This window comes from Oryx dammah, unplaced genomic scaffold (genome assembly GCF_014754425.2).
Source record: "Oryx dammah isolate SB20612 unplaced genomic scaffold, SCBI_Odam_1.1 HiC_scaffold_12, whole genome shotgun sequence".
In the NCBI taxonomy this organism is placed as follows: domain Eukaryota; kingdom Metazoa; phylum Chordata; class Mammalia; order Artiodactyla; family Bovidae; genus Oryx; species Oryx dammah.
The window spans coordinates 63,424,120-63,438,052 of record NW_024070196.1 but is presented as its reverse complement, the minus strand read 5'-3'; the positions used below and the strand labels follow the sequence as shown (position 1 = coordinate 63,438,052).

Sequence of the window (13,933 nt, the reverse complement as noted above, 5' to 3'; positions counted from 1 at the left end):
TGTTGTTAAATGAACAATTAATACTCTAAAGGGTTAAACTACTATTGGTTGGTTTTGCTGTTACTGACAGCTCAAGGTTATTCCAGTCCTTTGATGTTTATTGTCATAACCAAGGAAGACTTCTGATATCATCTTTCAAGGCTCTATGTTGCTTACCATTATTTAAAAATAATACATATCCATATTCAAAGTCCATCTCTAAGATACTCTTTCTTTCTCACTGCCAACACATCTCATGTATGTATTCCTGAGCATACTTGAAGTAAAGGAAAGAAAGAAACCATGTAATCCTGGCTACATTGAACATTCTTTACCATTTTCTAGTCTTTCCTAACACTGAGAGAGACAGATGACATTTCCATTAATGGAAAGGGAAGCATTTGGATGGTTCAGAATTAGATACAAAGGTTTTCAGCTAAAGGTCTCATGTGTTTCAGAGGCTTGCACAATGTTTGTGGCAGCTCTTATTTCATTCAATAATATTGATTTTATAAAAGGGCATGCAATTTAGAAAACCAAGAGTGTTCACCTTTCATTTTCTCGAGAAAACCCACAATTACAAGCTTCTTTACTCCAGCCCCTGGAATACATCTATGCCCACCAAGTTCTCCTTCCCCACCACAGTCCCCAGTTACTCCAGGTTATTTGAGGGTGAAGAGAGTGGACTTTCTCATCTGGCAGTGTCTGGTCAGCTGAAAGGCAAAAAAGACAAGCAAAGGTTCTTTGTTACCCAGGAGAGCTCAGCAGACCAGAAATAATTAGAGCTTTAGCCACTCATGGTCCAAAGAAATGTGGGTGACAGAGAAAGGAAACTCTGCCAAACTGCCCCCTCTGACTGCCTGGGCCCCGGGGGTGCTGCAGACCATATATCCAGGGACCTGGGATCATTTGCAGTTGATTTAGAGCCTGGGCCTGAAGAAGCTGACCACTATGATCTCTACACCATTAGCAGAGAGTGTTGCTTCCAAACAGACTCAAAGTCAGCAGCCAACTGTGTATCTTTCCCCCCTTGTTGGAAAGATCATCATGTTAAAGCATACAAAAGCATCAAACTTACCCTGAGTGGACAAAGCTGGCAAGACCATTAAGTCGAACCATCTCTAGGACATTATGACAAACAGACAAACTCCAACCCTTTCAATGTCCATCACCAACATGTTTTAATAAAGATGAACGTACACATTTGGCTTCCTCGAAATGTTTACTTCAAGCAGACATCTCCAAGCAGAGGGTCAGTCTTCTCTGGCCTTTGATGGGATCTGGAAGCTTCTGCCCTCCTTCCCTAGGTTTCTGCCTCATGATGGGGAAAAGGCTCATAGAAACCAAACCCTGGCAGTGGATGTTGTCCGCTGAGAACAGCATCTACCCTTCCTCTGGAGGCAACCCCCAAACCTGGTTGACCTCTCTGCTCTTTCTTTGAAAATACACATTTCATACATCTGGAATTCCAATTCCTCCTCCGCACAGCATCTCTGCCATGTGGTCCATCACTGGAACCCAAGGAGTTGCCTCTATGGAAAGACAAAACCAGCCCTTGACTGCAGGGGTGGCAGAGAATCCAGGGAGGAAGGGATCCTGGTCCCCTGACCCTGATGGGAGTGGGTGGTTGGGGGAGCCTCTTTCTGTTTCCCTAGCCACATATCACACTCAACTCCCAAATGCTGAAACCTGACTTAACTGTTTTCTTGCCCCAAGAGTCACCAGTCAGCCTGACTGAAGAGGCAGCCAGAAAAGAAGCCCCCCAGAGTGGCCTTTTCTACTTCCGAAGGGCAGGCCCCTGCTTCAGCTGTGGGCTTGGTTCTCACTTCCTTTTCACCTCCACCCCCAATTCCTGGAGGTAACAACTCTATGAGGTTGTCATCTGGTGTAAGCCCGGCTGTTCTCGTGGTCACATTTGGATCCCCTGGAACCAGAGACAGTGACGCCAAGAAGGGGCCAGGTGGAAGCATGCAAGAGACTCAAGTTCAAATGCATATCCATCTTCCTGAGTCTCTGCTACTCAAGCCCTGGGGATGCAAACTGAGGGGCCCCTTCCCCAGGAGCATTTCTCAGACCCAAGAAAAAGCTGCTCAGGCCACACCCAGGTCACCTGCTTTCAAAGAAGAAAGCCTCCGGGGATGCAGGAGAAACCTAGGAACAGATTCAGTGGGTGGCTGGCCTGTGTCATCTTACTGGACGGCAGATCTCACAAGGGTCCGTCCGGGCCTGGACTGTATCTACAGAGATCTTTTGGTTGTTGTTCACCAAGGGTGTGATTGGCTGACTCTGGATGGTGTCCGGCTGGCTACTGGTGTCACTGGGCACTTCTGAGGTGGCAGTTTTCCCATGCAGATTCACAGGTTATTAACAGGTCTCCACACACACAGAGAACCTCCCAAAGCAAAGGCCTCCCCATCCCCGGGTGGATCTTGATGAATATGAGCAAACAGTCAAGACGCAAAACCTTGTTGGTCTGGGTGGTACCCTTGGATGAGTTCTTGATGTGGGCAGTGACGATCGGTGCCCCCGCTGGGCTCCACCAGCTCCTCGTGCTCTACAGCCTCAAAGACCAGTGCAGCCCCCCCATCGGTCACTACTCCTGAGAGCCCGAGTTCGACCTGGCGACACCTGTGCCGTGCGCCCCTCGGCCAACCATCTCCTGCCCCCACTCCCGGTGGCTGGACTCCTGCAGTCCGCGGCCTTTGGTCTCAATAGGCAAAAAGCAGGAGGCCAGGGCGGCCAGGAGGCAGCAGCCACTGTAAACGGCCAGCGTCAGGTACACGGATGATTCCAGCATCACCTGGGGGAGGGAGACACACGCTGGTGAGAGTGTCCCTAATGACGCACGGGCCCCACCAGTCATACAGACGATACTGAGAATGCCAGGTCCTCGTGTAAGCCCTCTTTGTCACTGGACTCCCACGGAGTCCTCATGACAGCTTTATGAGGTACATACTCCAACCCCACTTTACAGAGGGAAAAACAGGCTCAAAAAGGATTAAGTAACATACCCGAGTTCACATAAAGACCAAGGATGGGGCTGGGATTTGAACCCAGATCCCATCAGACTCGAGAGTCTGTTTTTTTTTTTTTTTTGCCACACCAGGAGGCATGTGGAATCTTAGTTCCCTGATGAGGGATCAAACCCATGCTCCTTGCATTGGAAGTGCAGAGTCTTAACCACTGGACCACCAGAGAAGTCCTTCAAGAGTCTGTTTATTTCCTCTCAAAACAGTACATCTGCTGGCTTCCTATCTTCATGACCCAGGCAAATCACGCAGCAGGTCTAAACCTCATTTCTTCAGCTGCCAAACGGGCAGAAGGGCAGAGATCACCTCCCAATGAGAAGATGCTTCACTTGGCACCATGCAGGCACTTGGCAAGTTGTCAACCAGTGCTAGTTAATAGTGATGTACAATGTTCAAACACAACGGTATCGGGACAGAACAACTTGGCCAAAACACATATTAGGATTCTATTTACACAGAAGATTCAGAAGAGAAAAAATTCACAGAGACAGAATGCATACCAGTGGTTGCCAGGGCCTGGGGGCCGGCCGGAGCTGGGAAGTACTTGTTTAATGGATACAGAGGTTTATTTGGGGGCAAGGAAAATGCTTTGGAACTAGATCAACGTAGTGGTTCCTGACATCATGAAAGTGCTACAGGCCAGTGAATCATTCACTTTCTTTTTAAAATTTTATTTATTTGGCTGCACCATGTGGCTTGTGGTATCTTAGTTCTCCAACCAGAGATCGAACCCGGGCCCTGGCATTAGAAATGCAGAGTCCTCACCACAGGATTGACAAGGAAGTCCTTGAATTAAAACGGTTAATTTTATGTTACATGACTTTTACCTCAATTTTTAAAAATAGTATTAAAAACTGGAAAAAGAATGAATTGGATATTAAAAAAGCAAAAAGACTCCAATAAAATAAGGTTCCCCCCAAATAGACAGAAATGCTTCAACATACAAAGACCTGAAAAACTCTACAAGGACATTGAATCATCCAAATCAGAAACTGGGGACTGGGACATTAGGTTCCCTCTAAGGCGTGGTGGCCTGTTTATTCTAATCCAAACTGTCCTTGGCCAAATCATCAGAAAGAGCAGAGTTTGACTCCCAGCTCGTCTACCTCCCAGCTGTGTGACCTTGGACAAGTCCCATGACTCTTCTGAGCCTCCCCTTTCTCACTTGCATACAATATGGCTGCTTTCGTAGAGCGGATTGCTAACGTGAGATCAGGTCATGCACACACACCAAGGGCCATGCAGAGGCGCAGAGGCTCAGCGTCTGGTAACGGCTTGCCACCATTGGCTTTGGTCACGCCCACCCCCTCTATATTTGGGGTGACACCTACCTGAGCAATGAACGGGGTGATGAGGGCGCCCACCCTCGCCATGCCGCTGCAGGTACCCAGGCCCAGCGCTCGGGTCGCCGTGGGGTAGACCTGAAACACAGCCGCCCAAGTGGCTGCCATGAGAAAATGCAGGCCCTCCCTCCTCTCTGGCTCAGGAATGATGGAATTCACCCCGTGGGCGGGCCGACTTAGGGTCAGTCCTGTGAGGGCGGGGTGGGGAGTCTCACCCCAAAGGGGCCAGGAAACTCAACTAAGAAGGCAGGAGGGAAGCTGGCAGTGGGAACCTAGGAACGGGGGTCCTCTCTGTCCTGCGAGCTGTGCATGCTCACTCACTCAGTCATGTCTGACTCTCTGCGACCCCATGGACTGCAGCCTGCCAGGCTCCTCTGTCCATGGGATTTTCCGGGCAAGAATGCTGGAGTGGGTTGCCATTTCCTCCTCCAGGGGATTTTCCCGACCCAGGGATTGAACCAGGGTCTCCTGCATTGGCAGGCAGATTCTTTACTGCTGAACCATCTGAGAAGCCTCTGCCCTGGGGGGTTGTATCTAAATAAATAAATGAGTAAGTATGAAATTCCTATTTTTTTTTTCTATCATAGAGAATTCCAAGCACAGACTAAAGTAGAATGATGGAATCAGTCATCTAGGACCAAGTACAGTAGTTTGTGTTGGGTTTTTTGTTTTTGCTTTTTTAAAAATTTTTTGGCCACGCCTCACGGCATGTGGGCTCTTAGTTCCCAGACCAGGGATCAAACCTGTGCCCCTGCACTTGAAGCACAGAGTCTTAACCCCTGGACTGCCAGGAAAGTCCTGCCTGTGTTAGTTTCAATCACGTTCATTTTCTTTCCCTCCTAAATTATGAAACGGCAAATCCTAGAGGGGATATAGTTTTATCCACTCGCTACTTCTGTATATGCTACTTTGAAGATTTTTCTTTTTCCCCATAGAAAAAGGCTGCGGACATCTCCGATGTCCATATTTGGTCTTCTCCAGTGTGTGATTTTTAATGGCTACATAGATTTCTATCATTTGGATCAATCATCATTCATTTAACCAATTCTTCCTTGGGCCTAGCCAGCTGGAATAGCTTAAGCCAGGAGTCAGCAAACTTTTTTTTAAAGGGCCAGAGAGTAAATAATCTGAGCTCTGGGGGCCAGCTGGTCTCCAGCAACTATTCAGCTCTGCCCCTGTAACACAAAAGCAGTTGTGGACAACAGTACAGGAAGGGCTGTGGCTTGCTCTGACAAAGCTTTATTAATGAACACTGACACATGAATTCCATATAATTTTCACATGTCACAAAATATCGTTTTGATCTGGCATTCAACTGTTTAAAAACATAAAAACCATTCTTAATTCTTGGACTAGACAAGAACAGGCAGCAGGTTGAATATGGCCCGTAGTTTGCTGGTCCCTGGTATTTGCCATTGTAGACGCCGGGCCTCCCAGTCTCTGCAGGGCCAGCAGCCTTCTCCTGATTCCCTTCTGTGAGGCTCCAGCAATCAATCCACAAGCCTCTGTTGAGGGGACACTAGGCCAGACAAGAGTCAAAGCGAAGGAGACCCAGGCCCTGTCCACAGGGAGCCTTAGTAGGAATCTCCTTGGGGGACAGGCCACTTGGCAGGACTAAAAATACCAAAGAGGGGCACAGACAGTGAGGGTAAAATGAAGTCAGGGGAGGGGGGATATACTGGAGGGCTTCCTGGAGGAGGCAGGGTTGGAGCTGGGCCTGGAAAGTTGGGTGGAGGTGTCAGGACTTAGGATGATGACTCAGAGTGAGGGCTCTGGAGAGCTGTGCAGACCTGAGCGGGGCGAGGGGGGTCCTTCTCAGTACAGCATCTGATACATACTATTCTTTCCCTCTCTTTGCCCCTATCTAAAATAAGGTGAGATAAAATAAAATAAATATAAAACAAGTAACCCATCATCCCTGAGTGTGGGAAAACAGACACGCTGTCACGTGGAGTGTAACTTCAGGCAATATTTTAGAGATTGGTGTGCTTTTTCAGTCTTTCTCAAGGACACATTTCAGTCAGAGGAGCCCACGCTTCGTGTTTCTGGAAGTAGAGCTCCTCCCTCCATCTGCCCCCTCCCCACCACTGCTCCCAGGCATCCCTTCCCACCCTCCTACCTCAGGTGTGTAAACGTAGGCTGCTTGGAAGCCTCCAGAAATAAATGCTCTTGCAATGAAGAGTAACAGAGTGAGCATGTTTCTAGGAAGAGGAAAAAAAAGAAGCAGATGAGCAAGTATTAACATTTTTTTTTTCTGACAGTTTCTTTCAGCAGTCTTCTCTGCCCAGGTAGAATTTACACCCTAGAAATTGGCAAAGCCCACCTTACCCAACACACATTCAGGTAGGCATGCAGACACACACACCCCAGTGGTCTCTCTGAAGGCCGGCTTTTATAAGTTTATCATTCTCCAAAGTTCCAGGCTGAGATGGAAACATCGGTGGTGCCCAGGGTGGGGGTGAGGTTGGGGAGAAGTGATATAGAGCATCCAAAGTCCAGGTAGGACCTAGTGGGGACAGGAATTGAGCTAGGAACCAGCTGAACCAGAGAAAGTAAACTTCTCTTCAGTATTTTGAGGACAATCCTGATCCCCACCCCGCTGTTCCATTGTTCCCACAATGTCTTTCAATATCAGCATTCCCAGATCTAAGCTACATCTCCAGACTGTTCACAGATCTCTCATCTGCAGGTTGGTCTGGGGTCTCTCCAAGGTCAGCACAGGCCAGTTCTACCTTTGGAGGCTCTTGATAGATGGAAAAAATGGAGCAATACCGAAAGCAGATTATAAAACAGGACCTTGACATAGTGCCATGGAACAAATGAACACTTATAACCCATATATGAATTAAACAGCTAAATGCATGCGCTCACTGGGAGATGATGTCAAACATCTAAATGTGATGGTGACGGAGCAAACTTTGGACCAAAGTGCCCTCCTACCCTCACCCCCATCAGAGGCCCCAACTTTAAGCATGGGGCAGTTATGAGGCAGCCAACAGACTCAGTCCTAGTGAGGGGTTGGAGGGATCTTTCAGATGACCCCCAGAGGGTGTAATCCACAGCTTGGAGGTCCAAGGAGCCACTGACCACCAGCTGAGAAATAAGCCAGCTGGCCACAGAAAGCTGGTGTCATGACCCACCTTCCGACACAGATAAACAGTAGGAGGCTGCAAAAGGAGAAGACGACGAAGCACAGGGCCATGGTCTTCTTGCGGCCCAGGCGGTCAATAATCCAGAGAGTCACAAGGACACCTGCAAGGGAGCAGGGGTGCCATGGGAGGTGGCATCCAACACGGCCCCCATGACCCCCACCTCCCGGTCTTCAATGCTATGTACTCCCCTCCCCTTGAGAGTGGGCTAGGTCTCATGACCCACTTCTAACGACTAGAATATGGCTGAAGTGACGCAATGTCACTTCATTTTTTTGAGCCAAAAAATTTTATATGGGGAATTCACTGGAGGCCTAGTGGTTAGGACTCTTGTGCTTTTGCTGTGGAGGGTGTGGGTTCAAAGCCTGGTTGGGGAACTAAGATCCCATAAACCACATGGAACAGGCAAAAATTATTTTATATCAATATTTGATTATGATCACAAAACTTACAAAAGTGTAAAAACAATCACTTAAAACTGTACTTTCCGTAAATGTCATTAATGTTACTAGACGTCGACAGTCTGCTTTAAAACGCATTGAGTTACTTAGAAACAAAAGTGATTCCTCCTGGGAAATCGAATGAGGGGTGGGAGGCACTAGGGTAGTAGACTATGGTTTCATTATAATCCCAGTACAATTGTTTTTTCCATGTGTGTGATTACTGTGATGAAGTGCTTTAAAATAATGATATTTTAATAAAGTGAGAATGGCCTACAATTCAGAGTGCTTGTACAGGTACAATAAAAACCTGGTGCTTAATTTTTTTAAAAATGCATTGCATTATATGTCTCCAGTTCAGTTCAGTTCAGTTGCTCAGTTATGTCCAACTCTTTGCGACCCCATGGATGGCAGCACGCCAGGTTTTCCTGTCCATCATCAACTCCCGGAGCCTACTCAAATTCATCACGTCGGTTATATGTCTACTACAAAGTATATCTGTGAATCTTGGGCAGGGATTAAGATTATAGCTTTTTAAAATTAAGTTTATGCCAGAAGTGACCTCCCTAGTGACAAATGGACATATGTCTATAAGACTGGCTTAAGACTGACAATCCCTGGTCGTTCAGTGGTTAGGATTTAGCACTGTTACTGCCGGGGCTCATGTTCAACCCCTGGTTGGGGAACTAAGATCCCACATCCCGTGGGGTGCAGCCAAAAAAAAAAAAGGATGACAGAAAAAGACAGATCACCTTTGCTTTCTGTGAAGCATACAGTAAAATGTCAGCCCCTTCACAGTTCTTGACTTGTAGCTAAGGTTTGAAAACAAATCCCCGGCTTTTTTTAGAAATGGGATTTGCTTCCAGCTGGCATGAGGTTACAGCCACGTTCCCAGGCTGCACTGTCCCAGCCCCACCGGGCGCAGGCCCCTCACCTGGGAACTCAGACAGGGTGGTCCACAGCAGGTCCATGTAGTCCTCCTCACTCAGGTACTCGCAGGCCAGGCTGCACTTGGCCTCTACTGCCTTCTTCCGGCTGGAGACTGGGGGGTGGAGAGAGAGAGGAAGAGGAAGAGGCACCTGCAGTGTTGAATCACGTCCTCCCATTCCCCAAGTCTCCTTCCCCGGGTTATGATTCAGCCGGGATGCTGGGGAAGGTGCACAGGCTCAGGACTCTGACCAACTCAGGGTGCCTCCCCGCCACCAGCAGTGTCAGAGCTCCGTCTCTTTAAGCCCCAGCTTCCTGACAATCCAGGGGCTAATAAACCCTCGGGGGTAAAATGGTTGAGAGGCTGGAAGCAGGCTGTGTACGTGAATGTGCTTAGACCAGAACTGGCGCTTCCCAGGTGGCACAGTCGTAAAGAATCCACCTGCCAGTGCAAGAGATGTAGGAGATGTGGGTTCAATCCCTGGGTCGGGAAGATCCCCTGGAGGAGGAAATGGCAACCCCCTCCAGTATTCTTGCCTGAGAAATCCCATGGACAGGGGAGCCTGGAGGGCTGCAGTCCATAAGTTAGCACAGTGGGACACAACTGAAGTGACTTAGCGCACACCGTGACTATTTACTCACCGCTTTCAAGTCTTTCTTTAAATCTCACCTGCTCACTGAGGCCATCTTGACCACCCTGTTTAAAACTCTGACTTACCCATGGCCCCTTACTCTGCCCCACACTCCTGACCTCCCTTACCTTGTGTGATCTTTCTGCCCTCATGTCATCTGTTAGGAAATAGAGTGAAAGACTTTGAAATGGCATAGCATCCTGTCCTGTGAATCCTTACAGTTTATCTCACCTTTCATATCCTTAAGCTCTTTCACAACTTCCCATGATAGAATACTAACACTAACGCCAATGATTCTTGTCCACAAAAATGCAAGCTGCGTCTGGCAGTGATGCATTCGATTATCGGCCCTCCACACACTGCCAATTTTTGGCATGTTGCTAACCTGGGAAGGGAGGGGCTGCAGAAACAAGGGAGGAGTCGTCAAGACATACTTGTGCAGGCTGGTTTCTCCTCAAGGAATACACATCAGAATATCTTTGAGTTCTGTAGGCACTAAGGTCCCCACCCAGAAGGAGGGTGGCAACTCCAGACTGAGCACAAGATTCCTGGGACATCACCCAGTTACCTCACCACCAACCAATCAGAAGAAAGCCACAGCTGCAGCTTTCCTCCTCTACCACCAAAATCTGCCTATAAAAATCTCTCCCCCAAACCACCGGGGAGTTCAGGGTTTTTGAGCAAGAGTCAACTCATTCTCCTTGCCTGGCCTTGCAACACACCTTTCTCTGCTCCAAACTCCAGCGATTTGGTTTGTCTGGCCTCACTGTGAGTTAGGCACATGAACTCGTATTCCGTCACGGGAGCAAAGGATTTAGGCTTAAATCAATACCAAACCCCAAATTTATAACTGAACTGCTTCCTCAGGGCAGTTCCTTTAAGACTCTCTCACACCCCCCAGGGAGATGGGACTCTGCTATCTCATTAATAATACCAATCCTCATACCAATAAACAAAACAATTAACTCAGATTAAGAACGCTTCATATGAAAAAGATAATTGGAGAAATCCTGCAAACAGACAAGAGCTCCATCCCTTTATCTCTCATCCTGAGTTCAATGCTAGGAATCTAATATTCTCTTAAAGATAGATCAGTGTGAAAGCCCAGACATCTATATATAGATTTTGCTTGTTATTCATTCCTCTCGTCCAACGGGTCCCATCTCCAGCTCCACAACAGAATCACCTGGGGAGCTTTAAAAACCCACTCACGCCTGGGCCACACCCCTAAAGATGCTGATTAAATTGCCAGGTGATTCTGTTGTGCGGCCAGGATTGAGCTCCAACCTGGTTCTCAGACTTAACACACACACAGGATGGCTCCACAGGGTCACAACCGTAAAACTCAGGGATGGACTTCACGGACCTCTTCAGGGGACGTAAGATATGATTCTGCTCTAAGGTCATGTCTATGATGATAAGATTGTCCAGGTTTCTACAGGACCTCTCAGAAACCACAACCCAGCTCTTTCATATTCAGATTTTGCAGTAACTTGCTCCTGGGAGTCTGTGCAAGGCCAGGCCCTGTGAGGGCAGGACCAGGGCTGGGAGTGTGTATATGAACTTGTGTGTTGGGTGGAGGGTGTTAACTGCTAGAGGGCTGTCATACTCACTGCTGCAGACATCTCCTGCTTGGAAGAGCTCGGTGGTGAGCAGGACTAATCCGTAGTAAGAAAACGCATTGGAAAACCTGCCAGGAAGCAAGCAAGAAGCGTAAGGAAATGATGGGAGAGATGCAAGCCCCCATTCCCATTCCATTGCAAAGGACTTCCACTCATAGCAGCAGAGACTAGGCTTTGGGCTCAGGCCACACTGGGCCTTTGGGGGTTTTCCTGGACTGCTTGAGCAAGAAGATAGCGGGTACAAAACATACTGATGGACTAAAAGGAAGTGATCCTGTGTCCTTGAAAGATCAAGAAAACTGAATTATAGGGACTTCCCTGGCAGTCTCGTGGTTAAGATAAATGCAGGGGGCATGGGTTTGCTCCCTGATCAGGGGACTAAGATTCCACATGCTGCACAGCGCAGCCAAAAAAAAATACAAACATCAAAGAACTGAATTATATCACAAACAAGCCACCCCCAAGCTGTTCACTCAACTGGCAAAAGGAGGGGAAAAAAATGGGGGAACCAAAATTTGGTAGAAAACGGTCATTTTGACAGATGTCAACAGATGTTAGAGCTTTTGGGTTGAGCTGAATAGGGAAGAGAAGGGAGATACACTTAATAATATAGGTATTCCCCACTTTCTGAAAGCTTGCTTCGCTATACTTCACTTTTACGAAATCTATATTAGTACTCGTTTTTGCTCACTGGAAGAAATCTGAAGAGGATTTTCAATTTTACAAAAAAAGGGGGGAAAGCAAAAATAGCATCCAGTGTTTATTTTATAGAGGCAATTCTTGCCCCAAGCAGCAACAGTGGCGTCACCAAGCTCCTTCCCCAAGAACTACGCTCAGCATCAGCATCAAGCTGCCATTACCTTTTTAAAAAAAATTATTTTACTGAAGTACAGTTGATTTACAATGTTGTATTAATTTCTGCTGTGCAGCGAAGTGATTCAGTTATACATAGAAATATACTCCTTTTCAAGCTGCCATTCCCTTTGAACTGTTGTCTGTGAGCATCTGTACTTTATTTCCATTTATTATTTCTTTGATTAGCAAGATGCTCTTCATTCTTTAGTCACTAAGTTGTGTCCGACTTTTTTTGTGACCCAATGGACTGTGACCCATCAGGCCCCCTGACCGTGGCATTTCTCAGGCAAGAATACTGGGGTGGGTTGCCATTTCCTTCTCCAGGAGATCTTCCCCACCCAGGGACTGAAACTGTGTCTCCTGCTTGGCAGGCAGATTCTCTACCCCTGAGCCACCTGGGAAGCCGCAAGCAAGATATATCCTCAGGTAATTATTTCTTCGCTTTATGCCACTTCAGCTTGAGAAAGCTTTCATTGGAACACTCTACTTTTGTAACATTTTAATTTACTTATTTTTAATTGAAGGATAATCGCTTCACAATATTGTGTTGGTTTCTGCCATATATCAACATGAATCAGCCATAGGTATATACAAGCTCCCTCCCTCTTAAACCTCCCTCCACCTCCCACCCGATCCCACCCCTCTAGGTTGTCATAGAGCCCCAGTTTGAGCTCCCTGGGTCATATAGCAAACTGCCGCTGGCCACCTATCTTACATACGGTAGTGTATATGTTTCCACGTACTCTCTCCATTCATTCCACCCTCTCTTTCCCCGGTATGTGTCCGCAAGCCTATTCACTATGTCTGCATCTCCCCTACGGCCCTACAAATAGGTTCATCAATGCCATCTTTCTAGATTCCATATATATGCGTTAGTATGTGATATTTGGTTTTCTTTTTCTGATTTACTTCACTCTGTATAATAGGCTCTAGGTTCATCCACCTCATTAAGTGAAAATGAAAGTCACTCAGTCATCTCCAACTCTTTGCGACCCCACGGACTTTAGTCCATGGAATTCTCCAGGCCAGAATACTGGAGTGGGTAGCCATTCCCTTCTCCAGGGGATCGTCCCAACCCAGGGATCGAACCCAGGTGTCCTGCATTATAGTCATTAGAACTGACTCAAATGTGGAATACGCTACTTTTGGAAAGCAGGGACGAGGAAACTGCAGAGCTCTGTCTCCGTGTTCAACTGAATCACTTCACCGAGCGTTAGTTAAACACCTGCGCTATGCCCAGTCAAGTGTGGAGTCTGCAGACTTCATGGGCATTTCAGATCAGAATGACACAGTTAACTAAATTCCAGCTGTCCCAGGACCCAGAATACTCGTCTGTACGGTCAGAATATTGCGTCCTATAGTACAGCTACGTGGGAGCTCAGTCATTATCAGAAGCCGATGATTAATTTCCTTGCCTTACAATATGGGCTCCCAAATGTGATTTCTATAGTATTCTAAAATTAGGCTGTAATCAATTGCTTAGGATTTAAGTAGTGTCCGTCCAACAGAATCACATGCACTCAAAGATAGATACTCTCACTTCTGTTTCCCCACCTTTTAAAATATCCTGCCAGCTCCATACGTGGACTGGGCACACAGCAGGTGTTAAAGCCTTGGTGAGCTGATTCAGTTCTTGGGGGACATTAGGGCAGAGCTGGAACCTGGTGCTGTATATCATCAAAGCTTTCCCCCACCCACTGCTACACTCCAGGCCCCTATTCCGCTGCAACTGCCCTTTTTGAGGACACTCCCCTGCTCATTAGCACCTCTGCTCAAAGGTGAATAGGAAAAGTGAGAACTGGTGAAAACATGTCACAAAGCCTCAACCGGGCTAATTTTCCGCACTGTTAATGCCGTAGAAATTACACAGTTGAAAGAGTTGAGAAAATGGCTGAAATTTGACTAGCTGTGGGGTGTAAGGTGAGTACTCACTACAAATGCCCTCCAGTCAATGCCA

At 47.3% G+C, this 13,933-nt stretch overlaps 1 protein-coding gene across 1 annotated transcript in view; it reads right to left on the bottom strand.

Annotated features, from left to right (window-relative positions):
* Window positions 1–1,135: 1,135 nt before the first annotated feature.
* The window catches only part of LOC120871189 (SV2 related protein), a 72,395-nt gene continuing 59,597 nt past the window's right edge, over window positions 1,136–13,933 (bottom strand). The window contains exons 11-16 of the mRNA XM_040250936.1: window positions 11,113–11,189; window positions 8,875–8,982; window positions 7,492–7,603; window positions 6,471–6,552; window positions 4,340–4,429; window positions 1,136–2,779 (exon numbers count right to left, since the gene is read on the bottom strand). Coding sequence (XP_040106870.1) covers window positions 2,573–2,779; window positions 4,340–4,429; window positions 6,471–6,552; window positions 7,492–7,603; window positions 8,875–8,982; window positions 11,113–11,189 — 676 coding nt within the window. The 3' untranslated portion in view covers window positions 1,136–2,572. The remainder of the gene's footprint in view (window positions 2,780–4,339; window positions 4,430–6,470; window positions 6,553–7,491; window positions 7,604–8,874; window positions 8,983–11,112; window positions 11,190–13,933) is intronic.